Source organism: Puntigrus tetrazona, chromosome 23 (assembly GCF_018831695.1).
Source record: "Puntigrus tetrazona isolate hp1 chromosome 23, ASM1883169v1, whole genome shotgun sequence".
In the NCBI taxonomy this organism is placed as follows: domain Eukaryota; kingdom Metazoa; phylum Chordata; class Actinopteri; order Cypriniformes; family Cyprinidae; genus Puntigrus; species Puntigrus tetrazona.
In genome coordinates, this window is record NC_056721.1 from 9,037,749 (window position 1) to 9,063,762 (window position 26,014).

Genomic DNA, 26,014 nt, shown 5'->3' on the forward strand with positions numbered 1-26,014 from the left:
CTCAGCAGTAATATGACACTGAGTGATGCTGTAGAGCAGCTCTCAGAAGCAGCAAGGTCACATAGTGAGAAATGAGACACTGTCTGCTGCACTGATACCACTAGCATAAATAACCCTGCAAACCGCAGCAAGGAATGCAGCCAAACCCTCTGATTTATCATAAAAACATGCGGATCCCTAAGGTCAGTTGGACTTGTTTTGCTTGTAATATACTGTCTGCTCTGCACATCTCCAGATCTGGAAGCAAACTGAAATTAGATGGAGCTGGGCTGATGAATTAGGAAAACAGAATGAAGATCAAGGCAGGCAGGGTTTATGACGTGGCGTCTTTCGACTCAATCGCATCATGCTCGAAATGTTATGCCATTGCAGACAGAAGCTGTGCATGAACGGTCCTCCTGCAGCCGAATGTCACGCTGCAGAAGAACCGCACATGAGTTAATAGACGTGCGTTTGGACATATTGGTGTGATCAGGAAAGACAAGGGCAACCTGTCAAAGGCTCTGAGAGAGTGTCAGTATCATTGTCATGTCCTGAGAGGTCTGTGGAGGTAAGACAGAAGAGCAGGGAAAGACCAGGGCTCAATATAGTCAAGGAAAGAAAGTCACTTCATACACGTTGCCATGCATTAAAGAGCCCAAGAAATTACACAGAGCATTTTATTAAAGACAAATGTCAAATACTATATAAATCTTTTGTAATTGATAACATTTAATTCATTAAAAACAATTTTTAATGATTAGTTAAGTTGCTTTTAAAAACAATAAAATATTATGTTACTACATTAAAAAGTAACTTAATGTATTATGTTACTTTTGCATTATTTTCTTACATTATGACTGGGGTTATAAAAAAACAGCCATCGCTATAAGCTGCAAAGACAAACTGCTTACTAAAATAGAGCGTGCTAAAATTTCAACTGCAGCTGGCGACAAAGAGAAGAATCAATAGATCATTAGCGAGAGTACCTTGCCAGCAGGCGCCAATGGTGAGCTGGGTTTCGATCTTGGAGGCATGCAGAGGGTAATCCTCCGTGACCAGGAAGGGCTCGAAGGTGGCACCATCCACAAACAAAGTCACTGCTGGGAACTCAATGTTCAACACGTAGTGATGCCATTCTTTGTCACACACCTGGGAGGAGAGATACAAGATCAGCTAAAGCATTTAGAAAAACCTCAATATTGAGATTTTGAGGACAGTATGTACTTACCTAAATGTACAGTTAGGTGTACTTAAAGCAGGTATTTTTGGTTTTTTAAAGGACCCTCACTTATGATGATGCTCAAGCAAGGTACCCCCTTCTTAAAATATAATATATTTTCATGCATAAAAATGCATTTGTACTGGCTGAGAAAGATGGAAAGTTTAATATGGGCCATTTGGAGAGAGAATGTTACGGGCCATGTTTTTCTAACTATGTTTATGCCCTAATTGAACACATGAGGTGACCTATTCATCGCTACCGAGCTAAACATAGCATCTAGTAACAGGTCTGAAGTTGACTCACTTGATCGAGTTTCCAGTGGAATTCAGCTGGTTTGTAATTCTCTGATTCGGTAGGCTCCTGACGCAGCAGCAGCACAAGACGACAGTTGTGTACATACAGAGAGTAGTGGTGCCTGTTCATCTCTGAGGAACGAGAAAAAAAAAAAAAAAAAAAAAAAAAAATCACACTTCTGTCAATGAGAATGCATGTAAACATGCTTGTTTATCACATGACAGATGCATGTTACAATTTTGTGAGCTTCCCCACAATTAAATGCAGATAACAGTTCTGCTCTGTACACATGTCTCAGTATGCATGGATTGCTGCAGCCGCACTCTCCCAGAAAACAATGAGCAACTTTCCATAAACGGGGGCATAACTGTGATGTAATCAGCCTTACATAAGGGCCAGCTGATGAGCTTTTTCTAGCGCAGGAACTTTTGCTTCAATGACTGGCGAGCTGTGATTTTTTATATTTATATTTATATGAATTGGTTTTGTTTTTTCAAACACGTTTTTCTTTTTGCATTTAATGCAACATTACTGACCCAACAATTTTGAACAGTTGTGTATATTTACGTAAAGGTTAGTTAAAGGTTTATTATTAAAGTGAAGGTAATTATTAAAGTGATTTTTTTTTTGTTAAACTACACGTAAAATGCCTGACAGATATCATGACATTACACTAAAACACAACAACAACAATTCAAAATTACGGAAATAAATAAACAGTGCATTACTTACTATCCTTTACAGTGTCATACTAAAATGTGTTAATAACACATTAAATAAATAGCATGAAATAACATTTTGAAACAACACAACGTTTTGACAATCCTACTGAAGTAAAAAAGCGAAGAGGACACGCAAACATTTAAGCTAGCTCTCAATCCTGTCAGTGTGTTTTGGATGTGAATGTCATTACCAGTCTTGTCAGAGTTGCAGAGCACGGTCTCCTTCTCCCTGCCCCCGGGTCCGTGTCTCATCCACACCGAGATGGTGAAGGGCTCTTTCAGGGTGGTGCTCACCACACCCTCAGGGACCTTGATGGCCTGGGTGCCGTTGAACTCAAACACCTGGTCGCTGTCGTGGCCGTTGTCAGTGGGCAAGCCAACGGTCCAGTTGGCAGTGTTGCTGGGAGCAGGCAACAGCTCCACAGTGCCAGCGCTGGCACCTGGATGGGCGCACACACGTTATTCATTACACTATCCCAAAATATCGGTTGCATTATGGTTCAGCATGTGCCTGTGCGATTATGTAGGTAATACAATTATGTCAATTTGTCTAAAATAGTTTACACTCGAGTTGCTTAATGCAATAAGCACATTTAATTATCTTGATGTTAATGTAATTCTATTATAATAAGGATGTCGAGACTCACCGCACAGCTTGTGCAGGGATTTTTCAGAGTATGTGTCGCGGTCACAGCCTTTGCCGATGTGATTAGTCTCCAGCATGATGCTGGCCTGAATGGAGGTGATTGGCTCCTCGCAGGTCTCCAGGTGCATGCTGGGGAACAGAGCTAGGCTGCCTGTACCAGGCTCGTATTCAATCCTTTTATTAAATCCTATCAACAGAGAGAAAATGTGCCATTGAAAAAAAAGTATTTAGTAACACACTAACATTAGTTTAACATCTAAGGGTGAAAAATACCTGATATGATCATTTTTAAATAGACTCCCATTCAAATGTTTTGTATTGGTATAGTTTTCAAAAAACATTATTGTGAAATATTGTTATAGGATGCCAAAGCTGAATTTTTAATCATCATTAGTCTTCAGTGGCACAAGATAACTTCGAAATAAATTCTAATTTGTCAATTTGCTACTCAGGAAACATTTTGCATAAATTTCTTTACAGCCAGTTTTGCTTAATTTAATGCATCCTTTCAAAATAAAATGTGAAAATAAATGAAGCTATTTGTTTCTTGAAAAATAAAAGTTCAAAATGTATAATTAAGCGCTGTATAAATTAACATTAGTTAACATAAAACAACCTTTTTTACATTAACGTTTATTACTTTTTACTGTGATGTACACAATACATCACATCCCCAAGACTGTAATTAACACAATATTAACACAAAGTAGATTTTGACTTTTTAACTTAAAAACACAATATTGTTTTTATTTGTGGGTTACTTCTTAGCAAATACTTGACAGCCCTAACATTTAAATTAATAAATTAAATTTATTTTAGTTCAGACAGTATTTAACTACAATCTTCAGTTATAACGGTGGAGTGGTCTTTTAAACTGTCCAAAGCTGTACATTTGCATCTGCTCCAAAACAGTGAAATTTCACAAAACTGACCTTCATAGCTAAGCTTTCCGGCCTTAAACAGCAAAATATTACAGCTGTGTTTGTTTGAATGTACGAGAAACAAAAGATCCAGAGGTCTTTGATACCTTGCCAGCTTGGTTTGCAGGTGGGCTTGATGTTGATTTTCACAAGAACATCCTCAGACGCACGGTTTTTACCACAGTCGTATGCGGTCACGGTGAGTTTGTACATGCGTTCCTTGCTGTAGTTCAGCTTCTCTGTGTTCTTGATGTTGCCTGTTTTTAAGGAGAATGGACAAGCAATAATGGATGCTAGGTAAGCCAAACCGAATGCTTAAATTCAAGTCACAACTCAAGGTGACAGATTGCTAACGTCAATGCTAGGTATGCTACAGATCCTAAAATGGCGGCTTGTTTCCACAAATCAATTTTTATAGGCACATGAATAACAATGACCTAGAAGTCAATATCACTCTAAGGGATATAACTCGGAGTTTTGGCAGGAGGTCTGAATTGGTAGCACTTACCATCCTTGTCAATGGTAAAGGGCACATCGGGGGTGACAATCTCATAGCTGCAGATCTGACTGAACTGGAAAGAGCAGTCAGCGTCCACGGCCTCCACCTTCAGGATGCTGTCATACTTTTTGCCCTCGATCACTGTGGCTTTGTAGGACTTCTCTTTGAACACCGGTGAATACTCGTTCACGTCATTCACTTGGATGTGGACGGTAGCTCTGGGCGACATCAAAGCGTCATTAATAAACTAGAATTGGACAAGTGGGAATAATCCCGCCAGTGACGCATTTCTTGTTTGTTAACAGATGGATGATTAATTTAGGAACGCTCTAAAGGGACGCAGTCATTCAAAGGACCCTCAAGTGTTCTCATTATGTGATGTGATATAAGAATAGGATGTTTCAGATTTAAAAAAAAAACAAACAACTTTGCTTTATTTTGCAATTCTGAAACAACCCCCAAAAAAATGTCAATTACTATATATTTGTCGTACATAATGACATTCAAAAGTTTGGGATCTGTACATTTTTTTATGTTTTTAGGAAAGAAATAATTGTATTCAGTAAGGATTCCATGAAATTTATCAAAAGTGACAATAAAGACATTTATAATAAAAGATTTCTAACCCCGGACTACAAAACCATGTGTCATATGACATGGGTAGAAGATGTATAATCATTAGGATATTAAGTAAAGATCATGTTCCATTAAGATGTTTTGTACATTTCTTACTGTAAATATATAAAAATATAATTTTTGATAATTAATATGCATTGCTAGGGACTTAATTTGAACCACTTTAAAAGGTGATTTTGTCAATATTCAGATTTTTTATTCAACCTCATATTCAAAATTTTTAAATAGTCAAATACTTGCCTATCCTAACAAACTATATATAAAATATATCAACAGAAAGTTTATTTATTAAGCTTTCAGAGTATGTAGAAGTCTCCCTTAGGACTGGTTTTGTGACCATGCCACATTTGTTTGATTTTTCAATTTAAAGCAGAACAACATTAATAATACTAATAATAATAATAATAAGTTCTAAAGGACCATTTGATACTGAAGACTGGAAAAATGGCTGCTGAAAATTTTTTTTTTTTCCTCATAGGAATAAATTATGTTTTATAATATATTCAAATAGAACCATGTGCTTATGTGTACCATTATGGCTCAATTTTGGTTCCATTCCCACTATTAATTCCAGTTTTCTTTTGATTTTAATCAATAAAAACTTTCAAACAAGATACTCACTTGTGAGATTTCTTCATGTTGCTGCCATCAGGTCCCTCTCCACAGTCGTAGGCCTGGATGGTGAAGGTGTGCTCCTTCTGCAGCTCACAATCCAGTTTATCCTTGGCCCGGATCACACCCTCGCCAGTGGACTTATCCAACACCACCGCCTCGAACGGCACGTTCTGCCCGTGAATCCTGAAGCCGCAGATCTCACCTGCAAACGGCACACGTGTGTTTAGTCAAGCCCACCCAAGAGCGAAGCTCCAGCTGCTGTGCATGAGATAAAAGAAACCCACAACGAAACTAATAACACGTCACACTCAAATAAGAACAGCCAAAGTTGGTTTGGCAGCCAAAGGGATCGAAACACTGAGGGGAGGTGGGAGGTGAAGGTGTCTGTGGAGGAAGCCAGAAGCACTGTGGGATGAGGGGGGGGTGAGTATTTGGGAAGTGGAAGGGGAGAGTTAAAAGGGGGATACTGAGTGTCTGGTCCAAGCCATTTGATCACATTGCATCCAGTCATGCAGTAAGAAACCCAGAATGTGGACAGGCATTTCACAGGAATACTTGATATACAAGGACAGGAAGGAAATGATATGAACCAATGAACAGATATCTGGTGTATTTAATAGCATAACATATTTTAAAAAAAAGTATTTAAGGGGTTTAATGCAGATTTTGGGTTAAAAGTATCACATTTAAACAAGAAAGCAAGGTTAAAATGTTAAGTTAATCATGGGGCGATGAGAAGGATTTATGACAGAAATCCAGCATCCTATCAGAAGTTCACAAATCAAAGGAAATATACAAACAAACAAGCAAAATGAACCCTCATTTGGAGTTTAAAATACCCCTTAAAACTAGATTTGGGCGTCTTCCTGTGCAATGTTGTCTCTCTCAAACCTTTAAAAAAAAAAAACTGAAAGAATGAAACAATAAAACAAAATAAGAGCAGAGGCAGTAAACTTAAAGCCTGGATGAGAGCTGGGGTTAGAAATATCCATTTGCTTGACATCCACATCAACTAGCAGTAGTTGTCATGCTGTGTATTTAACATTAGTGGAGGAGAGGGTGAAGAGGCTCAAACTACAGATCAAACCACACCACAGACCGGACAGCAGAGAGTTTGCATCATTTAACAATCTCAGCAATGTCATTTTTGAGCAGGAACTGAATTCTGGAGCGTCAGAGTCTCTCAGATTTAAGATCTGTTGGGTTAAAAGCGAACCACTAAAAGGCACTTTACAAAGAGGATGTCTCAGAAAACAGGCTTTTTTAGGTGTTCAGATTAACATTGCTTTAACTGGCGTGCGTGCATTATTTGCCTTTATTTACTCTGTTTTGGAGCTGAAGTACTGTTAGGGTCTGCAAACTTCAATGGATGTCTCATGCATAGATATTTCTATATACTGTTATCCCCGCATCACACTTGTCATCCAGTAGCTAAATTGTCATTTCCAACAAATTCAAAAGGTGAGAGAAAACAGAAAACCAAACCAAAAAGAAGAAGAACTGGGTAGAGATTAAAAAGAGCATAGCAGGAGTTTCCGTGTGAAGTGCAGATTTCTTTTGTATTTGCGTTAGTGGGTTAATAAAACGGTTACAAGGCAGTAGAAAGAGCCCATCATCACCTTCTTTGGTGAAGGTCACCTCAAAACTCTCTACGAGAAGGGAGAAAAGATAAACCCAGGTCAGTCAGAGAAAGAATGAGATGCACAGAAACACAGAGACAAGAAAGAGAAGACAGATGTCACAGAAGTAGCCGAGGACTCAAAATACCTCACTTGACTTTGTGCGCTGGCACAGATTAGGGTTGGGCGATATATGTTGAATATTTATGATAACTTTGCTGCGATATACAGTTAAACAACACTGTGAATACATAAATGATTTTAAATGTGCTTTTTACTTGGCCGTTAAAATTCCTGAAGACCTCTGTATGAGAGCACGAGGACAGATAAAACTAAGGCCTGAGACTTAAAAAAAAAAAAAAAAAAAAAAACCAAACAAGTTAGTATTAATTTTAGGGAATTCCATGAACTGTCCATTTTAGTGAATTGATTTAAAACTCTGTCATTCATCAGTACATTTGAGTCATCACTAAAACAACAGAAAATATAAAAAACAGAAACTGCAAATAATAATTAAACAATATTTATTTAAATATATATTTAAAAATATATTTTATATATTGCCCACCCCTAATACAGAGCACTTTTATCTTCCGTGTACTGCAAAGACAGTATGCCACAGACACTATTATTTGTAGCAATCTGCACTGTGCTAATTCTGAGGGTATTCTGAGCCCTAATATGACTGTATACAGCACAAAACAATATACTTTGATGAGTCCATGTTAAGAGTCACAGAAAGACAAAAAACAGCCTTGAGCACAGGAGGAAATTGCCATAGAGTTCCTGTTAAGGTTAAAATGGTGCAACAATATGAAAAAGTAAGGGTTAGCCAAAAATGTTTTTATAGTAGTATGAGCACTAAAATTAGCCAACTTTATTTAAAAAAAAAAAAAAAAAAAGTATTTTTTTTCTGCTTGGCTGCCCGCTAAAGGGTTCTGTTTGACCCTATCGGTGGCCTCTGCTGGTGGACCTGTCCACCTCGTTTTTACCCCTACAATTAGAGATGGATTTTCCATTAGGATCTGCTGTTCAGAGCAAGTCATGCGGAGGAAGCTTTGTGCCTCATCAGTGCATTCTGAAGCTTTAATGACTGTACATCCCCACACTTCCCCTAAAACCCAGTCTGACGCTTCAGCCTGCATGCCAAGTGCCAACTCCAATAGTCCTCCATTTCCCATCAGGCAAAACACAATGAATATTGATTCACCCCTAAGACTGCTATATTGCACAGAGGAATCGATGAAGATGTTACAATAACTGAGAAGTGAGGGGGAAAAAAACTTAATTGTTTATTTGATTTGCTTCTTCTTCATTACTGCCTAAGGATTAAAGTTTTAGAGGTCTGAAGTTTAAAGTTTAAGGACTTGCTCGCAATGAGTCATAGGAAATATTGAAACCGACAGCGAGCTGGCACTATATAGTCCTCCACTGATAGGAACGTAAGAGCTCTCTATAGAGTACATCATGTCTGCAGTGGAAATCGATGCTTCGAGCTGGTTTATAAAAGGCCAGCACAACATCAATCGTGATGGTGCATGTCTGACCCTAATGGGACACTGCTGCCTTTGAAGCAACCTTTCATATACACTAAATAAATCTACAAGTTCTACAAAACTTCCACGGAGATTTCACGTGCTGGGAGCAAGAGTCCTTTGGTTTGAATTCAATCAGTAACATTTGATAAATGTCACAGTCTTTTATCATAGGGCCTAATACTTATATAATATATATATATATATATATATATATATATATATATATATATATATTCTGTCAAATGATTAATCGTGATTAATTGCATCCAAAATAAAAGTTTCTTACACAATACATAATAAATTCACTTTTTTATTGTATTGTTAAAAAGTAGGTTTACTATATTCAACCAGCACGGTCTGGTTTAAATGCATCTAAATGGCACAGCCGTTCTGTGTGGCTTTTGCCAAACTCACTGCTCAGAGTAAAGTGAGTTAGTCAGCATGGCACCATGTCCTGAGCGGTCCGGCTTTGGCAGAGATGCCCACACGCTAAGAATGCGACAGTCACCCACACAGCCATGTGACGCTTCAAAGTGAATTTAAGAAAGCTTGTTAATATAATCAGTGTGCCAAATGTCTTCACTCTCACTGCTGCCTCGCACAAACAAAGCTTACCGCTTACCGAGATGATTGCTTATGAACCATCGGAGGAATTATATATTTATGAAGCGCTCCGGCACCTTCACCGATGAGATTAGCAGTGAAAAATGATCTAAACGCTTTGATATTTATACAAATAACTCAAGGTAAACCACATTAGTGCATGCGGACCAATCTTTTTCCCAAATGTTAGCCACTAATTTGATAGCGGTGTCCCATATTCAGGGTGCAGCAGGAGAAAAACAAGGACTGCTACTAAAACCGTGAGAAAGGAGGGAGTGCGCTGACAATAGACCACTGCATGAAGAGATTTGAAACGAGGTCAAAGTAAATCTCTAAGTGATTAAAAATGGCCAGAGCCAATGCTAGGGCTGCACATTCCCTCTCACAGGAAACAAGCCGAGTAAGAAGAAATTTCATTGATCTCGATATAAGAAGAGCTCCAGAAGTCTGGCGAGCAGCTGCTAGGGTGAAGGCAATTTAAAAAATTGATGGGTTTATGGACTGCCTATCTTTAACTGTACTGATTAAATACAAGCTTATTACTCCAACATGCTTAAAAATACCTCAATTGGATCTGTTAACTTATCTCCAATATGTGGAAAAAAGATAAGAGAGAAGGAGCACAGCACCAACATCCATCATAATTCGCACTTGGACTTTGTAGCGATCAGTGGACCTCTGTGTTTTACATATATTCAGTTTTGCACTATATTTACTGCTAAATGTCTAGGGGCGCAAGCAAATATAAACTCAAGAAGCGAAAAGCTGTACACGGAACAACAAACAGCACCATTAACCTAGGGCATTAGAGACTGCAAGAATATCTACAAACTTAATTACAAACCAGAGCTGACTTCACCAATCATATCAGTACATTATAACAATTTCATCTGCAGGCTGATGATATTAGGTATTTCATTCAAAATGTAATTATGGTTTGTTATAGAGCTATTTTAAGGTATAATTGACAAGATGAGAATAGAAATGCTTTGTCATACCATCAATACATTATCAAACTGAAGAACCGAGAGTCCAGAGCAAGAGAAAAATCATTCCAAATAAGTTCACAAAGGACTTTTATTATGGTTCCTAGCTGACTAAATGAAAACAAACTGATTTTCACAGATTTTTCTACTTTTAGAAAAATTCTGCTGTCTTTTCATTGAAAACATGAATGACAGTATTTAATCATAATACACCCTTCATTTGACAGCTTTAATAACTGGAAACAAATCAGGTGCATATACTCCAGTCATCAACACAAAAAAACCCTAATGATAAAAATGAAAATTCTGTCAATATTTGTCTCCTTCACGTTGTTCCAAACTTCTTTTATAAAAGGAATCATTTTAAAAGATTATCCAGCTCATTCTTCTTCACAAAATGTAACTGAATGGAAAGGGAGGCTGTCGAAGTCTACGTGACACAAAAAATGCCTTAGAATGGGTGACATTAAAAACGTCACACAAAATTTGATGTCAACAATAATATTTGGTCTGACAAACAAGAACCAATGGCATCTTAAATCAATTTATTTTAAACATCTATTAATTCCCTGATATTTTGAGACCCAAAGTAAATCTATTTTACTTTAGTATCGTTGATATATATATATATATATATATATATATATATATATATATATACATATTGTAATTTTAGTAATTGTGTTGTGTGTTTTGGAAAATGTCATTCTGTAATTGTGTTTTGTAAAAAAAAAAAAAAAAAAAAAAAAAAAAATACTTTTAGCAATTAAAATGAAACATCAACACTAAATGACAATAAAAATGCTATAAAAATGCTATTTTTTTTAAATAATGGAAATGTTTTGTAATTGAAAACTAGCAAAGGGGAAAATGTTTAATAAATAATGATTGAAATTGATCAGGTCTTATAAAACAAGCGCTTTTGGTTCATTCCCATTCACTTTCATTAAACAGAAAAGCACCTCAAAGAAAAAAATCCTTTTTATGGAAGAAATGATGACAGAACTTTCATTTTTAGGCGAAATATCTCTTTATGGTTTGGAAAGCATGAGGAAGCAAAATGGCTGGCAGCCTCGTCTGAGACTAGAAGATGGATGATCTTACCTGCATAGCGCAACGGGGCATCTTTATCCAAGGCTATCAGCGGAGGGTCCAGGAGAACTTTGTCGTCATTTTCCGTTACGATACCATGATACGTGGTCTCAATCCATGGCTTGTGCTTATTTACTGTTGAGAAGAGAAAAAAAAAAACAGATAAGTAGTTGATTTTTTTGCTGAATAAAACCAAACCCAGACAACAACCAATTATTTTGGTTTTCTGTGAGGATGCACAACGTGTCAGCACAACTGTATGCCAGCTTAAAGCAAGAGAGAAATATCACACACTGACTAGTGCGCAGTGGCATTTGCCGCCTCTGTTTGCTGGAGCTGAGAGCACGCCGAAGCTCAGCAGCTCATTAGTGTTGACTGAAAGCTTTGAGCTCTGAAAGAGAGAGGACAGATGCGTTGTGCTTCAGCTTCAGACTGCAGAAACACTGCAGTAGCGGTGTCTGGATGCAGAGGTTGATGTGAAGGGCAGATTGCTCTCTTCAACGGCTAATCAGTGCCTGTACCCGAAATGTGAGTGCATCAGCAGTTGCTGGGCGAAAGGGGATACTCCTGCAGTGCTGATCTCATTGTGTGTGGACCTGACAGCGAGGCAGCGGCAGGAAGCAGGAGGCCGCAGGGAAACAAAATGAGCTCAGCAGACTGATGTCGTCAAGCGTGGTCCATCACGAGGCTTGTCTGACCGAATCAGCTGTTGAGAAACACACCTTTCATAGCTCTTCAGCGAGCACTAATCTTATAGAACAGGTACGGTTTTGGATACTAATTGAACAATACAGTACACGGATTAGTATGACCTATAAAGCTCATCTACTAACTGTACCAAAATATTCAATTTTGAATGCATAGAATGCTGATAGAATGCAAAATACACAAATAACATTTTATTACGTAATACAAATGTTAATTACACAATTTGGATTATTAAATAAAAGTACTTAATTATATTTTATATTTATATTTTTTTATTTTAATAAAAAACTACAAAAAGAAGAAAATGAAAAAACTAATGAATGAAATATAAATAAGCAGTAATTTGTATTTTCATTTTAAAATAATAAATATAAAAACATCTCGTGTAATAAATGCATAAATGTACTTTACGTAACGTGCTACTGCTAATATTGTTAGCTACTACATGAAAAATGTTGCTCATTATTTATAAATCACTAGCTAAATGGATACATGTATATGTCTGTAGTTATATAAAAATGTACACTCCATAAAAAAATCTCTTATGTCAGCTCATCGCTCAAGCCAAACAGTAAATCTATAACTCTAGCGAGTATAAATTCTTCCACATCCTCTGTGCTAACAGCTCCCATCCCTTATACCGCTCAGAAAATTGCAACAGCTGGAGAGAATATGGATGATTTATTGGCTTCAGCGTGGTTTCTGTGCAGCGGTGTCTTACGACTCACCCCGCAGGCAGAAGCCTGATCAGTGACACTAATTGAAGGATATAACCTCCACAGCAATAACACCATAACGCTCACCTCCGTTCATATTACACGCCAGATCCAATTTCACACCTCCTGGAAAACTGTATGCTTGACAGAACTGTCGCTTCATTTTCATGTTTCTTTACCCTGTTAATTTTCAGCTGCAATACATCTGAGATTTAAAACTGCGCGTGGTTCATGAACTAACGGTTGTCCATGTCAATAAAAACTACAAACACATGCGTAATACTAAGAGAGCCAGGAGGAAGTCCGGGACTTTTTGTGATCTGGCTCATAAATTGTCTAAGCAAAGTGGGTTCATGTGACCTAAGGGTACTGCTGCTGCTGCTGCTGGTTGTCTGTGGACAGATTGTCAGACCAGACTACCCTGATAATCTGCTTTAAAACCACAGGTTTATAAAACCTTAAGAGCTGAAGTAAGTCACATGCTTAAAGGCCACACTGGGACATAATGCTACTAACAAAGAGAACAAGACCGGAACATAATATGCATTGTTTTCCTCACTGTACACACATGCAACTAACTAGATTTCTTTTAAAAATTGAGTGTGGTTTTTGCCTGTGCATCAAAATGTATCACAGTAGTCGTATGTTCTAACTTCCTATATATCAAGGAAAAAAAATGCACCACTGTTTTCACACTAAACTATAAGCAGCATAACGTTTTCAGCATTGATAGTAAGAAGAAATTTGAGTACCAAATCAACATATTACAATAATTTCTGAAGCATCATGTACAATCCCAAAAGCTGTCACCTACCAGCTATGACAAAACAAAGCACACTCTAAATTGTTTGTAATTTATTATATCTAATAAAAAAACAGCCACAGTAACTACAACTTAGTAAGTGGCTACATTTCTTTTTTTAAATTTTTTTAATATATACATTTACTTTTCTCAAATAACTACACATGCATTTATATATACACGTAATAATTATATATATACACACGTAACAAATACTTTTATTTTGGATGTGATTAATTGCAATGAATCAAATCGTTTGACAGCGCTATATATATATATATTTTTTTTTATTATTATTATTATTATTATTATTATTATTATTATTGACCATAAATATGGCTCTGGCTCTTCAGTACAGCCACAAACAACACTGCACTATTTAGCCTCACTGAGTAATACAAGGTAAATCAAAGCAACAACACAGGACTTTTGTCAAACACTCGAGGTTAATCTGGGTTTACACTGACAAAAAAAACCAGTTTGTACTCACAAACCCTTCTGCTCTAGAACAAATACACCAGTAACACAGTTATCATCACATATTAACGAACAAAATGATACTCATCACCAAAAACCTGTTCACAAACAGGCAACAAAGCGTAAATTATAGAGATGCTCCATGGACAACCAGACAATTTAATGAATGAGTCTTTTCGGAAATGTTTTGGTACGTCTCCGTAAGGGTCCTTGAGACCTCTTGGAGCGAGTTCAGCCGTGGCATTGATCCCAGCAAGAGAAAAGCACTAAAAACAGCGGCCAAACACCTGCTAAACACTGGCCACACTCCCACACACACTCATATAACATATGGCGCACACATCACTCCTTCTCTTACCAAAAACACATTTACCAATCAAACGCCAATTACTTTCTTCTTTAAACTTCCTTGAAGGCCTTAATGAACCATTAAAAACAGCTTATGTTTGAAAAGCCCACACTGATGTCTGGTGTACATCATTATAAACTGAACGAGCGGGTATCAAAGAGGAAGGGCTGCTTACCAGGCTGGCGGAGAATGAATCTGATTACTGAAGGAGCTCTGATGTGGTTGATATCATTTCTGAGCGCCCTGCGGCTCTGGCACGAGAAAAGCGTTTGGGACGGCAGGCAGCCAGTTGGCTTTTTTTTTTTTACATGCATTTTGCATAGAAGCGGTTTAGATCATGCACAGCAGCGACACAATGCAACTGTTGCGATAAAAGTAACGGATGGAACTGTTTGGTAAATAAATAACAACACAACACAACCAAAAACACGATTTCGTAATGACAGCAGTCGAATAGCGGAATGTCGAATGTCGTGGATAAAGGTTACAGGTCGCTACAGATTGAAACATACTTCGTTTTGTCCAAGTCTGAAGAGGTTGTTAGAGTTTTATCCATGAAAGCTATGCAAATCAATGTTATGTAACTGGTGCATTAGAGCAATACTGACACTTGAGCACACTGGAGTAAATGTGTGCTCAGAGATCACCGTTCAATGCATTTTCATTCAGAATGATTCATTAACAGCGCGCTAAAAGTGTAGTAAAATGCTTATTTGCAGTCTAAACAGCATTTATTTGAAGTTGGGGTTTTTTTGAAAGCTGAAAGTAGAGTAAAATTAGGATAGAACGGAATTGAATAGAACAGAATAGACAAAAATGTATTTACAAGTAAATGGGATAGAGGGAATATTACATTCTTACAATACATACCATTTATATACTTAAATATTGTAATATAAAAGCATATCATAGAATAGAATAGGCGCTATTATATTATCAAAAAGATTAATTTTTAAAAGTTAATTTTTGATTGTTAAAGTTAAACATTAATAAAAAGGTATTGACAAATAAATGGGGTTGAAAGAATGTATTAACATATTTAACATTTATATAATATGATATTGTAAAGCAATAGAATAGAATAGAATAGAATAGAATAATTATTTGTCAATGGTTAAAGCTAATTTTAGTACACACCCTTGCTTTTATAATAATAATAATAACAACAGATGCAATTAAAAGAACATACTTTTTTATATTTAACATTCGTGATATAATAAAAAAATCATTATAAGTTGATACGTTTTTGGACATTAAGTTAACAACGACAACAACAATAACAATAATACATTTTATATTATTATTATTATTATTATTATTACATGTATTATATCTGTTGTTTTAAAATTCTGTTGGGTGACCGCAGAATTCTAGCACATAAATGATACTCTTTATCTACAGAACATGATCATTAAAGCAATAGCACCTACTTAACCACTGCAGACAATAATATTTGTATTTGACACAGACATACCGTTTGCCACCATCCATTCTCCAGATTACAGTCATTTGGATAATATCCGCAAATTAAGCCATTTAGCCGTAATCAAATCTTTTGAATGCTAGCAGGCACAAATTAGAGGCTAATGATGCAGCAGAGTGAGGAAACAAAGTTGGCCTGGAGCTGCCTTTATCCCAGCAGCACCCAAGATTAGGAGATCTTAGACAAATACTGAAGAACCTCAGACTAACCGGGTCCTGTGTGTGTGTGTGTGTGTGTGTGTGTTTTTGCATGTATGTCTAAAAGGATAAGTAAACCCTGTATGTCACATTAAAGCAGAGGCATCCGGAACAAGCCAGAGGCTTTATATCCAAACACATTCCAAGCTACATATTGGAGTTGGCAAGCAGAGAATGGCCTAGTCACAGTCTTTTACATGCTTTATCCAGCACAGCCATCCAGTCAGATTGCATCACTGCGACCGGATAGGATGCAGACCGTGTGCAGCCACCGCTACGTTATCTGATCGATGACAAATATTATTACAGGGGCTCTGGTCAGACAGCATGCGCCGAGCACAGATGGGGGGTCCGGGTCAGGCACTATTGTGCTATGCCTGGCATGCAATCCTGTTAGCCTCCATGTAAACCCACTGACATCTAATCCCATAATGAGATGCTCCTGTTTCATTCACTTACAAGGTCACAGACTTGTACGACTTACAAAGTACTGTGGTGTGTCACGTATGCTCAAACCGAAAGTTTACAGTAAGACGGCCGTAAGAACCCACTGCTGACAATACGCTAATCTGCCGATTCGATACATATATTGCAATAATTGAGTTTTGCGATTATATCCCTTTTGCGATTCGATATCACAATTTATCGTGATTTTTGTTTGCTTATTGTAGACTAGACAATGGAAAATACTTGATTTGAGACTCTATATGATGAACAAAAATAAATGTATTACTTTTTCCTGAACTTTTATTTCAGGAGCATACACATATACAGTGTAAAGCGCCAACTTCTCCCCATCACCTCCTAGAAACAGTGAAACAATTAAATGGTTGATTTTGAGGTAAACCAATCAATTTTTTGTTATTGCCATAGTTAGTTGGATGGATATTTTACATAAAACAAACATTATAAAAACACAATAACATAAAAACAGCTTTTCGTACATTGCGTATAGTGGTGAGGTGCTACTTAAATTTTTTTTATAATCCTTTTATGGAAGAGTTGAATCTGCATATATGGCCTTGTTTAGGGATCTGTGCCTTACAGAGATCTGACTGCTAAATAGGGATTGTGTTTTTCAGCAATAGTGTGCAACCTTACTTTTCAGAGAAAAAAGAAAGGAAAAATCTTTAGATTTAAAAATCTCCATAAAGTTCTTTTTGCATCTATCTTTTTTCTGCTTGAAAAAAGTCAATTTTTTATTTAAAAATGTCTATTTATCTTCTAGACGTAAAATGGTCTTAAAATTTCAATAATATCACTTATCGCAATTATTTATGGGGCAATATCACACAACAAAAAGTTGTTATCGTGAAAGGTCTAATTCATACATACATACATTACTCTTCAGCGCTAACACTACAGTCTTCAGTAACGGCAAACGGAAGCAATTAATTAGCTGTTGGCTCAGTAACCCATGAGAAACTGTTTCTATTGCAGTGGAGCACAAAAAAATTAAGCAACATAATCCGTTCGGCCTATTTTTGACCATTATTGGCCCGGGGGGGAGTTGAGGACGTGCTGGTGAATGGCCATCTTAAAACGGTGAGCCAGCCCGGGTGATATTCCTAGAGATCTGCATTAAACCGCCAGACCTCCAAAACAATGGCAGAGCGTGAATGCGTGTTTGTTGCATTATGATTTGATTGATGAGGGGAGGCCAAAGGTCACGGTGTCAGCCATGCCTGTTCACCCATCTGCTGGAATCCCTCAAGATCTAGAAAGAATATACGGCAGCTGGGAAACAAAACCGCCGAAATAATATCCATTTCAGGCGTTTAGAAATATCAATTTACACATTTTTTCTCACTTGAATTTCCACACGTGCTTCCTGGCTATTTCCGGTCAGTACGGCACAGAAACCTTTTCATGACAGTGATCACACCGAGAGTGCAATCTACCGCAGCCTTTGTCAATTAACACCACAGACGCCTCCGTTCTCACCTCGGGTGCGAGCTTGCTGCGAGTTCTCACACAGCACACAGCTGCTTCACAATTCAAGGTCTAACGGTGGTAGTAAAAGATAACTACTGATCTACACCTCGGCAGACCTCAAAATGGATCGGCTTTCACACTTGATGGATTTGCAGTTACTTCTGAAAGAGGGATTAAAAAACAGCTTTCTTTTTGAAGCATCATCTGAAATTTGTTGGCTTGGTTTGACGTCTTTGCTGAGCAGACCCCGTTCTCGTGTGAATAACGCAGGACAATGGGCCATCCTAAGATCTCAATACAATGGCCTGCTAGGATACAAATCACTCAACGACTGAAACGACACCTACAGAATAACTGAGACGGCGTTTTGCAACATGAATACACAAATCATGAAGGCAGAATCCTAAAATTCAATGCAGGGCTCCAGAGTCTACAGGGGAAAAAAAGATGACTAAACGTAAAATAACTGAAAAAATTAAGCAATATCCTAAGTTATAAAAGAAATTGTTTAACTCAAACTAAATTATGCTACTACATAGGATGCATTTTAATTTGAACAATATTTGAATGGGTTGAAATGGGTTAAAAATGCAAATACTTTTTGTTTGCCGCTGAATTTCCTACGAACCAAAAAGACAGAATCACCAGATATAACCATTTAGCTCACTGATCATAATTATCCAACAAATATTCTTAAGATGATCATTACGAATTTCTGAATGGAGAATGAAGAGCCTAATTTCCTTCACTGCTTGAAATTCATCGGTACTCAATGGATAGTTCACTCAAAAATGAAAATTCTTGTGAATTTTAGTGAATTCTTCTTCTCATTGGTCTCCCAAAGTAGCATGCATTCAAATAAACGATGATAATTGATACGTTTCTTTGTACGAGAAACGGTAGTCTAGAAACGTTCAATATAAAATGCACAAATGCTACAGCTATATGTATAACATATACATACACTAGAATTATATACCATTAGTCCTGTAATAAAATTCAGTGTGAATAAATTCATAATACCATGGTGCAGTGAATGATACTACAGTAAAAATGGTAAAGACATAGTTGTACAGTGTTTTTCCTGTTAGGCTTTAAATTAGTTTAAATCATTTGTGTTCATCGCTGAAGGCAAGCGCTCCATAATAAATCTCAATTGACTGAGTAAACTCAGTCAGTTATCGAATTCTTCAGATCGTTTCATCAAAGAAAATTATATTGAAAGTATTGCCTTTAACAGAAGAAAATAAATTTGAAAATGAATAAAGTCATTATTTTAGTTTTCTTTGCACACAAAAGGTATTCTCAGTTTCATAAAATTAAGGTGGAACCACTGATGTCACAGTTTAAATATCTTAAATTGTGTTTACAGGTTTGGAACGTCATGGGGGTAAGTGATTAACGACAAAACTTTCATTTGGGGGTGGAGTAACCCTTAACTTTGTCCTTACTACCTTTCTGGGACTTTATTGTGTTTGTCTGTGCAGAGTCAGAAAATCATAAGATTTCATTAAAAATATCTTAATTTGTGTTAGAAGATGAACAAAAGGCAATGTAATAAAAGACAGAATTTTCTTTTTTGGGTAAACCATTCCTCGAAACAAATTTCAAGTTGCACACAAATTATAAAATGGCACCATAGTTTATCAAGGTTTAAGACCCTGTAGAGAAACGTAAGGGAAATCTCCGGGCTCTACTGCCCAATAAATCTCTCAGGACGAAGGGTTCATAGCCAAACCAAAGCAGGGGGTCAGTGTGTACTCAAGGAAGTATCTGTTTGTCCACCGGAGCAGTCGCAACAGAACAACAAGGTCCAGGCGGTTGGAGTGAGGGTGGGGGCAGGGCGTGTGAATGGTGCTCAATCACAGCTCAGTATGGAGCGCACAAAGGCCCAGTGAGAGTGAAAGTGAGCCGTAGCCATAGAACACAGAGCTGCTTTTCATGTCTCTGGAGGCTGGGCTGCACAGACCTCTATCCACAGGTAACACCTACTCTCTGGTTACCTGTTCCCATGGAGCTGTGCTGCTGACGTGAAGCAGAGGGATGCATTTATCACGCTAAACAAAGAGCTCAAACCCTGACAGACGCTGAATGGATGGGCTCTCTTCAGAGCGCTCAGCGTGTGGACTGGGTTGACCTGAAATGTAAGCAGGTAATATTGTTATGGGTTGGGTTACTGTCCAAATAGGTTTCAATAGGGTCTACATTAAGGTCTCAGTTTTAGGGCACTGAGGAATGCGCTTTAATCTTTTGTTCCGTTTCTTCCTGAGTGATCAAGAAAAAGATTTATCTTTAAACACTGAATAGTATACGTGTATAGCTGAAGATGTAATCTGTTAATCATACTTAGCAGCTGTTGTACACTTCTTGTAATAGTTATTACACTAGTTGTAATATATATACACACATGGTATATACAATAATATACATCTTTGATTTATTTATTTATTCTGTCAGTCGTTTGTACTTTTATTTAGCAAGGATGTACTAAATTGATCAAAAGTTACAGTTAAAATGTTTAAAATATTAAGTAAAACGGTAAAATATTTAAAAGAGCTTTTTATTTTGAATAAAAGTTGTATGTATTTATTAAGTAATCCTGAGAAAATGTATCATGGTCTCCACAAAAAAAAGGAAAGATAAAAATGCAGTGTGCGTACAGAAAAAAAATGCATTTCAAAATATAAAAACAGCAATACAGAATACTGCATTTTACAATACTATCATTTAATCAAATAAGATACAACTTCAGTGAGCATGAGAGACTCCTTTCAAAGACTGGTAAAAAAACAAGCGTATCAACCCCAGGCCTTTGAATTGCAGTGCAATATATAAATATCTATATCTGTGTGTTCGTACTTTGAACTTAACATCCCCTCTAAGAAACATGTTTAACTGAGGACAGACCATTCTGAAATGTACCGGCTTTCAGTTTAGTTCAAATGACTAGTCATTCAAACAACCAACCTTCTAATCGATTTCATAAATGTGCTGTTTAGCACAAGCCTACCCAGTACTTAGCCCTTACTGAAAGACCTTCCATTACAACAAACAAACAAAAAACACACATTTTACTATACTCATTATACACACCATGTTGTTTTAGGAAGATCAACAATAGCAGTCAAGCAGCCACCATATGAGTCAAAGAGACAGACCTAATATTCAGCACGTAATGACCTATTCTTGACAGATCACTGACTCAATTCAGCTCGCAAAGGGCTAATGAAATTACCACTGACTGCCCAGCCGCCACGATGACTAAGGGCTGATTGTCTAAGAGAATTTCTGCCACACTGCCTGCGCTTAAAATAAAAATGCAGCAATTTTTAAAAAACAGATGAGCAATGCGTTGTTATCTGTTATGCTTACAAAGTCCTTGGAATTCAAGATTGGTACATAAGTCAAATAATTCGGAGTTGCGTCTAACAGTGGGCGCATTGTGACGTTCTTATTGCGGCACGCGGCTCTGAGCTCTCGGCCAAGAGACCCTTTGTTTCCCAGAGTACAAATTCCATGAATAAACTGCGAAACATATGACACTTTCAGTTCTCGGCCATTAAAGACTGCGATTCACAGGGCGGCGAACACGAAAGAGAAACTAAAACGACCAAAAAAACAACAAAGTTTCCATCAGAAAACAAAAGCACGATAATAAATTCAGGAACGAACGAGCCAAATGCTTTCAAAACGCTTCAAATGAACGCAAAAAGCCTAAAAGTAATTAAGTTCTAACGGCGTGCATCAACAACAGTCCCTGTGCGTTCCCTGCTTCACCGCGAGGAACAATGAGTCCAATACCTCCTCCCGAGAGAAGGTCTGTTCAGCTTATTTTATCCATCCTCAATACCGTGTGTATTCTCTTCCCACTGTTCCCTGAATTAATGGGCCCTCGAAAGCCTACATGGAAGCAGAGAGCTGCTAATGGACGACGAGCTATCTGCAAAACCAACACATCAAAAGTGTTCTAGTTCCTATGGGAAGAATCAGGGATTATCCACCAAGCCATCTGTAAGTTAAGACATTCAGCTACAGGATTCACTTTGCTGAAACAGGCAAAACATTTGACCGGGGGCCACTGGAGTCAAACAAGCAGCTGTTTATACAAAATCTGAGATGTTAACTGCTTAAGGGATCTACAAGTAGTTATTCATAGCTATTTTCCTCTAATGCTCGAAAGTCTAATCAGTCAAATGTTTTAGAAAGTTTGTTTCAAATCAAACGACCGTCTGTCACTAGAAGCCATATCATAGAAATAAATCACCGTTATCACCTGCTGTAGTTAATAAGATTCTCTGGTAACTTTCCAAATTTTTTTTTTTTGAATCGTCATTATTAAATCAGTTAAATAGAACTAAATCCCTTCACACCTTTTAACAAAGTAAAAGGAAGCGCTTTGCGAGCACAGCTTGAATTCATGCATTAATTAACCTCTCACCATTCTTCAGATGTAAAAAAAAAAAGAAGCCTTGAGTAATATCATAATTAAACTGTAAAAAACATCCACTAAAAGAATGCAATATTACTTAGGAGATCCCTAGACGTCTTGTGATGGTTTGCAGGGGCGTGTCTTCGCTGATATCGGCAGGGAAGTGAGCAGGTGTGTTTAAACAAAGCTAGGTAAACTCAAAAGAGACCCTGTCCAATGAATCAGAGGTAATGAAGTTAAACAACGAGTGAGGAATGGCAATAATCTGTGAAGGTGTAAAGACTCAAAAAAAGAGAGAAAATGCAGGACTTCATTCACCTCGGAATTTAAGACAAATCACAAGTGCTACTCTAAATAGTTATATATATATAGCTATCACAATTTTCCAGCGATGAAAAGCAAAATTCACGCATCCAAAGCGTACTTTAGCACAGTCATCATAATCAGATGGCATGAATTGTTATGGACCGTACAAAATGATTTCAATTTCGACTCCAAACTTATAAAACATGCAATAATGAGTTGCAGGTCTGTTCTGAAAAAAAGTTGAAAGAATATGCTTTTTTTTTTTTATTAATTGTTGTTGACATCAATGCCTCTGCATCTAATCAGGCTCAACAGTATTTTAATGTCTCTTAGGTCTCTAGTCTCTCTTTAATAAAAAAATAATAAAAAACAATCTTTGGTTGTTGTTTATGAATTTGCACATTTTTACTATTAAGCTAATGCCACGTTACTCATTTTTCCTATTGTCGTGCTTATGAAGGTCATGTTAATAATAACGCTTTGATTTCAAGGACTGAAGTGCATGGGTTGGTTCATTACTTGATGTAAAATGTTGAATAATTTAAAATATAACCAGAAATCAAACTATTAAAAAACGGTTAAGATTATTAAGTTATAAATTAAAACTCATGAATTGCACCATAGATCATAAAACAATTAGTTAGATATCTTTTATGCTAATGACCTCAGGCCATGCATTCCCAGCTGCCTCACATGGCAGCAACATAATCACTGACAATTATTAGCACACTATTATTGAATGATAATATCCGAGATTTGATTCGTATGTGAGTCTGTGACAAACAAAGATGGGATGCTCAAGACAAAAAGGAGCAATATTTAAAAAGCTGTGCTTTTAAATACACCACAAGACATTAGAAATGTAATCATTGTATTAATTTTTTCTGCTTTCCACTATCAAATACACCTTAAGACTCAAGCAGTTAAGCAGCTTAACAATTTTAGCACCCAATTAGTTTCCTTACACCTTAAAAACTGACAATTCTGACAAAAAAATCCCCACAAAACTTAAAAACCCCACAAAAAGTACTTTTACATTAGGAAACTTAAAAGTAATCTTGCAGTGTATTTTGTATACCACAGGTTATATGATAATTAGACAGCAAAAAGCACACGCTACTGACCAATGTAAACAAACAAACATGTATATGTTTGTTAAATGTTTTTAAAAACTAATTTCCTTCATAACATCCGCATATTAAGTGAACTCCGGAGCAATTCGCACGTGTACCTTTAAGAATAATGAACAAGGTAAATGCACGACAGGATATTTCTGGAAAGGCAGCGTTTCACAAGCAAATGTTTCGCACATCTAGCCGTGTGCGCGCGTGCGCGTGTGATTGCTGTAATGTCTGCGCGTGCACCTGCAGCGATGTCCTTCAGTCATATTTAGCTGCGTGTGAGCCATTTCAAAGATGAATTTTTAAAAGCAGACCACACAGTATTCCCAGAGGACCTGCAATGCGGTCTGCACGTCGGTATATACAACTACTATACAAATCGCAAACAACTTGATAATCGGCTAAAACGCCACAACCCGCCGTTGAGCACGGAGCAGAAATCACGCACCCGGGTTTGATTCCCAAGCAACGTAACGTTACTCTGTCGCACAAATAGCTGTAGGCTAAAGTCTCGGCCACGGGGTGTTGGCACAGAAGACTGTTGTGTTAAAGGATTGACACTCAAAAATAGCTGTCAAGTGAAGCGGAACCGTAAGGGAGAGTGGACATTTCACGGCTGACAGGCCACGGCAATTATTTCATGACATCTTTTCAGAACGAGACGGGAAATTAAGAGCGGAGATTGATTTTTAATAAGCCGCGATGTACGGCGATACCCCCGGACGCGACATCCCCACACCGAGCGGTTATTATACAGATCATCGTCAAGAAACCTTGACCGAGGAGGATACTTGAGGGAACATTGATAACCGTTAAAAAATATTTTTTAAATTACGACAATAGCTTCGCGCGCCAAAGGACATACACATACAAGAATAAATATTTTCATTAGAAATAAAACCAGGTCTGGAGTCTTACCTTTGGCTGCCTCCACCGCGCATATTAGTCCTAAAAGCAGACCGACCGCAGAAGCGAAAGGTTTCACCTCACGGATCCGCATCCCGTCTTCCTTATAAAAACAGCGAGCGATTTAAACGGTGTTATTCAGTCTCCTCTCGCCCGGTAAAATCTGATTACGCTCGGCGTTGCAGAAATATCCAGAGGATGTATATCTCGGATTAGTGCGGTAGTTTTAAGATGGCTGCCGCCACCGCCGTTCAGCTCTCTTCTCTTTCAATCACCGTTCAGTCTCTCTCTCTCGCCGCTCCGCAGCTGCATCCAACGGGAGCGGTGACGGGCTGACGTCACGACTGTTATTGTGGGAGCGCGAGCCGCCCGCTTTGCCCTTTGCGTTCATCCACGAGCTCGGAGAGACGCGGAGAGAGGGTGTGGATTGAAGAGATGCGGCGCGTAAAACAGTGTGTTCTCCTATCCTTTTCTGCGTAATCCACCGCGATTATTACGGTTTAGTGTCAGCTTGTATGAGGGTGTCAGCTTTGATACTTTACGTCTTTTGACGTTTAAATATTGTAGTCGTTTCTATAAGCAAACTAATACCACAAAATATCAAAAATTAATCTGCGGAGCCTTTTCGTAAAAAAACATGCGACTTCTTGCTAAATAATGAGGTCACGTGCATCGGGATTATTATAGGCCTTGTTGTTGTTGTTATTATTATTATTAAATAGGCCTATGAGTTGTCTTATTGGACCTTGCACTTCAGATATCATGAGCTAGTTTCCAAAACCTGCAGTTAGGACTAGTACTTTCTGACAGTCATGTAGATGCAGTATTAGAACCCGGCTTTTAACACACAAGATTATCATAGTTAAAGTGCAGAAAAGCCTATCAAATATTACCAATTAAAACTAAATCTGCATGGATACAAAAACGACGACGTCTGCTCGACCCAAAGTAGTAAAATGATGTATTCACCTTCATGCTGACTTACTTGTGATAAAAGAAAGCTAAAGTAATGACTGTGAGTATTGTATAACAGGGACGTTCCAGCCTATTTGTTGAACGTGCCACTTAGAAGACTAGAAGAATAGCATGATATAAAATATAGAGCTCTTTTTGCAGGCTGAATTTCATCCAGTTTGTTGTAATCTTTGCTCCAAGTCATGGCTAAATCTTACATACGTCGGGGTTTTTTTTCCTTCCCAAGGCCGAGATAC

At 37.6% G+C, this 26,014-nt stretch overlaps 1 protein-coding gene across 4 annotated transcripts in view; it reads right to left on the minus strand.

Moving 5' to 3' along the window:
* Positions 1-25,153, minus strand: part of clstn1 (calsyntenin 1) — a 33,182-nt gene extending 8,029 nt beyond the window's left edge. The window contains exons 1-11 of one of the 4 annotated variants that reach the window (XM_043224215.1): positions 24,816-25,151; positions 11,387-11,509; positions 7,156-7,185; positions 5,543-5,738; positions 4,295-4,503; positions 3,894-4,043; positions 2,868-3,053; positions 2,412-2,660; positions 1,508-1,629; positions 969-1,131; positions 492-542 (exon numbers count right to left, since the gene is read on the minus strand). In XM_043224215.1, the coding sequence (XP_043080150.1) occupies positions 492-542; positions 969-1,131; positions 1,508-1,629; positions 2,412-2,660; positions 2,868-3,053; positions 3,894-4,043; positions 4,295-4,503; positions 5,543-5,738; positions 7,156-7,185; positions 11,387-11,509; positions 24,816-24,897 (1,561 nt within the window). In that variant the 5' untranslated portion in view covers positions 24,898-25,151. Of the gene's footprint in view, positions 1-491; positions 543-968; positions 1,132-1,507; positions 1,630-2,411; positions 2,661-2,867; positions 3,054-3,893; positions 4,044-4,294; positions 4,504-5,542; positions 5,739-7,155; positions 7,186-11,386; positions 11,510-24,815 lie in introns of all 4 variants that reach the window. The other 3 variants (XM_043224217.1, XM_043224216.1, XM_043224219.1) reach the window with 3 other exon arrangements.
* Between the last annotated feature and the right edge of the window lie 861 nt (positions 25,154-26,014).